The following is a 4,267-nucleotide window of genomic DNA, read 5'->3' on the forward strand; positions in this document are numbered from 1 at the left end:
AGCCTCTTGGAGCCCAGCCCTCCCCTATGTCACACAACTAGTGAAGAGATAAGATTTCTCAGCAGAGGCAGAACACCAGGAGACATTTGATGCCTGCCTTATTCAAGTCACCAGTAATCTCTCTTGCATCACTCACTTTTGTTAGAATTGGCTAATAGGCCACAAGCCTCTGCTGAAGGCTGGAGGATATAAGCCGTGACCCTGCTTGCTGACTTCCCGAACTGAGCAGGGAGCTGCGGGCATGGGGCACGCTGGGCGCCAGTTCCAAGCCCTGTTCTGGAAGAACTGGCTTTGCAGACTGCGGCACCCAGTAAGTGTCCTGGCTTTCTGGGGGGCTTTGGGAGGGAGGGCTAGTTAGAGTTCAGGCTCTGGTCTGGTCTAACCGGCTTCTCGGAAGGTGCCGCAGCCACGGGGGACCCAGAGTGCAGGGTTACTTTTCATTAAAACCTATCTGTGGACCACATTGCTGAACGCCCACGAAAAAGGCTAATTTAGAAGTAAAGTGACTAGTGGAGCTTGAAGAACTGGCATTTGGGACGTGTGTTATAAAAACTAAGTTGCTTAAGGAACAAGGCATCAGAAATGTTTAATGCATAAACATATTATTACGGATGCTGATGCTGAGTCTAAAGGCCGAGGACTAAGAACATAAATGGGCTCCACATCATACAGTCCTCAGTGGCAGTCTATGATGTCGTATCTTAGCGTTAATTCACATCTTTTTCTCAGAACTGGGTTCAGTTTGCAGCAGCTGGGCTTTCCTGAGCAGATTGGAGTTGTGCAAACCAAGCCTGTGCTAATATCTCAGCTTTAAACAATCCCTTAAGTGTGTATTTTAATGACGTGTGGTTACAATGAGCCGTCTTTTATCCCTGCTGCTGGGGAAGCCTCAGCACTAGAGATACCCCATTCAGCAGTGGACATGCCTGAATTTCATTTGGCCCACTCCTCCAGGAGAGCCTCCTCCCAGCTCTTCTCATGCTAAAGCAAGTGTTTAAAGGAGGGTTTCTCTGCCTCTGAGACATGAGGATCAGAAGAATCTATTTGAGAATTTGATTGTACAAAACGTTTGTGCACCAAAGATGCACATCAGAGATGAGCAGGTGAGACACAGGCTCCTGATGAACTGTGAGTGTGTTATTCTCTGCCAATATGGTGTTCCTTTGATGAACAGTGGGTTTTATTAACATATACACTGCGGGATCTACACCTGTCTTCCCACCAAATGGTGTTCTAGAGGAAGTGCCTTCCCCTGAACACATGTTTTTTTTTTTTTTCCTTTTGTGTGTGTGATTTCATTAACTTCAATAGCCCAGTGATGGAGGGATGGGCGGTACCCAGACTCCCTTGCTTAGTGGTAGATGGCACTGCTTCCTGAGTGGGCTCTGACTTTTACTAGTTGACTGACACAGTGTCTTAGTTGATTTTCTCACTGGGAAATGGCCAGAATGGTTAGTGTTTGTGATATGCTCTTGGCAGGGCCTCTCAGGCGAGTGAGGGTAATTCTTACCATAGCACGGTATGAGAGAAACGAGAACTTTAGTCATCTAGGACATGAGCTTGGGCTCTGTGAGGAAGAGAGGGGAGTCGAGCTTCCAGCTTGCTGGACCAGACACGGGTCAGATCAGAACCTTGGAGGCAATAGGATGGCAGCGTGTTTCACATCTCTTAATCAATTCCAGTGGAAATATTGAGGACAGGCCCCTCTGGGTGAATGTCTTTTAACTGACCTAGTTTTCCTGTTCTCCAATGATGATCTGTAAATTCTGTTTTTTCTTTTTTTTACATTATGGACATAGAGTGTTGTCACAGATGGGGACAACCAATCTGACTGAGTGAAGAAACAGTCCCAAATGTTTATTCTGTGACTAAAAACTTGGCATTATTTATATGAGAAAAGAAGCTCGTCTATTTTACATGTACTTAAAAACCTCTTCACTTGGTTATTTTATGATTAGAAATCCTTTATTTAAAATTTAAGGTCATTTTCTTTTTGTTTTTCTTTGTTTGTTTCGATTTTTGGTCTTTCTACATAGCCCTGACTTTCCTGGAACTCACTATGTAGACCAGGCTGGCATCGAACTCACAGAGATCCACTGCCTCCCAAGTGCTGGTATTAAAGGTGCCACCACACTGGACTATCTTACTTTTATAGTCTGTGTGTCAGTCTGTGACTATGTACACATGAATGTGGGTCTGAGGAAGGGATCAGTCCCCTGGAGTTGACATTACAGGCAGCTGTGAGCAACCTTTGTGGGTTCTGGAACTGAAACTGGGTTTTCTGGAGGAGCAGTAAACACTTTTAATGACTGAGTTATCTATCCAGTTCATATTCTTCCTTTAAAGAGCATTTTGTAATGGATATATCAGAGAAAAATTAAGAACAAGATAATGGATAGATAATACTTATCCTTATAGATGACTAAGATTCTGCTTTTGGTAACCGTTTATGAGACGTCTAATTTTATATTTACATTAACAGCACTCATTTTATTACTCTTGAGTTTTTATTTATTGCATAGGCATTATTATAAGAACAAGGAGACAATTTTAAATTCCATTATGATGATTCATGCACTTGCTTTCTTGACATATATAATACACATACTTTGATTGTTAATGTCATAGACTTCCCTTTTCTCATTAACCATTGAAGCCTAACATTTTACAAGTTGATGCATGGTCTTCCTATCTAATGGCTTTATTGCATGATAATTCATCATCAGATGCACGTAACTTATTTGACAATGCATCTAGTCCATGAAGACACATTTTTTGCATGTGTGGTGTATGTGTTTGTTTGTATTCACATGGTATCTGTGTGTGCATGTGTGTTTGTGTGTGTGTGTGTGTGTGTGTGATATTGACATTAGTGTCTTTCAATGGCTCCCCACCTTAGTTTTTGACACAGGGTCTCACATCTGGGACTCACTGATGCAGTATGACTATCTGGCTATTGAGTTCTAGAAATTCTGTCCCCACCTTCCTGTGTTAGAGTTCCAGGTGTAAGCCACCATACCAGCCTTTTCCCCCTTTGCTGTGTCGATCCAGACCCAGGTTTTGATGTTTTCACAGGAAGCAATTTACTAACTGAGCAATCCATTCATCTGTTCAATCCCAGGTACATAGTCATTGAAGTGGTCTTTTTCTTTTTTTAAATTAGCTTCCTAGAGCAGGTTTCCTGGACCTGGCAGGTTGATGGAAGTGCTTGCTGTCCTCAGGAGTGTCTGCAGATAGATTCTGACCAAGCTCATCAACATTATTATAACCAGGAACTATGAGCTAGGGGCTTATACATGAATTTATGTATTTGTTTTTGATTTGTCCTAACTATACAGCAACCAAAATCATTACTTATGACTTCAAAAAGGAAATAAGAATACTGGAGCCATGCGTGATGGTTAATCATGACTGTCAATTTAGTGGGATTTAGAGTTACCATGGAAACATATTTCTCGACATATCCGTGAGAGGTTATCTAGATTAAGATCACTGAAGTGGGAAGTCTCATCCTAAATGTGTGGCTCAGTGGACTGGGGTTGTGGACTGAAGAGGAAGGAGAACATGAGAAATGGGTACAAGCATCCGTCACTCTCTGCTTCCTGACATGGCTGCAATGCGACCAGCTGCCTCCCGATCCTACTTTTCCTTCCTGGCCACTGTGCACTATATTCCCCAACTGTAAGCCAAAATAAATGCTTTCTTAAATTAAAGATATTTTGTCACGGCAGTAAGATAGTAACTAATTCACCAAGTGTTGCTTTTTTGGTAGTGTCATAATTCTATCTTTTTAAAATGTTTTTAAATCTCCTCTGCTTTGATGTGGTCTAGAGTGGCTGAGCCACTCTATGTATGTTTACTATGTACGACACCATTGCCCAATCTGACCCTCGATCTTTCTTGGGATCACTGTTGTCAAATCTCATGCGTCTCGATTCCTGTTCTCAATGGTGAATGCTCACCTCTCTCCTTTCGCCCCCACTGGAGGGGATCCTGAGCATTTATTGGGTAGTGAAAGCTAACACAGCTGTTTGAGTTTGGACAGCCTTGCTGAAGACTTTGACGAGTGGTAAGGGGATCAAAGTATCGTGTGGTATACCTGGATAGATTGATCTGGAAAGTCTCCCGAGGGAGAAGCTTGGTCTGCAGGACGATGCTATGGATGGAATCATGGCAACTCTAAGCGCTGGAGCCTAGTGAAGGTTATTAGGTCATTGCAGGCATGCTGTTGAGGGGATAGTGGAACCTTAGTTTTTTTGTCCTCCTT

At 42.8% G+C, this 4,267-nt stretch overlaps 1 protein-coding gene across 1 annotated transcript in view; it reads left to right on the forward strand.

The window, feature by feature from the left end:
• Window positions 1-241: 241 nt before the first annotated feature.
• Window positions 242-4,267, forward strand: part of Abca13 (ATP binding cassette subfamily A member 13) — a 397,315-nt gene continuing 393,289 nt past the window's right edge. The window contains exon 1 of the mRNA XM_013350751.1: window positions 242-310. Within this exon, the coding sequence (XP_013206205.1) occupies window positions 242-310 (69 nt within the window). The remainder of the gene's footprint in view (window positions 311-4,267) is intronic.

The sequence above is a fragment of the Microtus ochrogaster genome, linkage group LG1 (genome assembly GCF_000317375.1).
Source record: "Microtus ochrogaster isolate Prairie Vole_2 linkage group LG1, MicOch1.0, whole genome shotgun sequence".
Classification (NCBI taxonomy): domain Eukaryota; kingdom Metazoa; phylum Chordata; class Mammalia; order Rodentia; family Cricetidae; genus Microtus; species Microtus ochrogaster.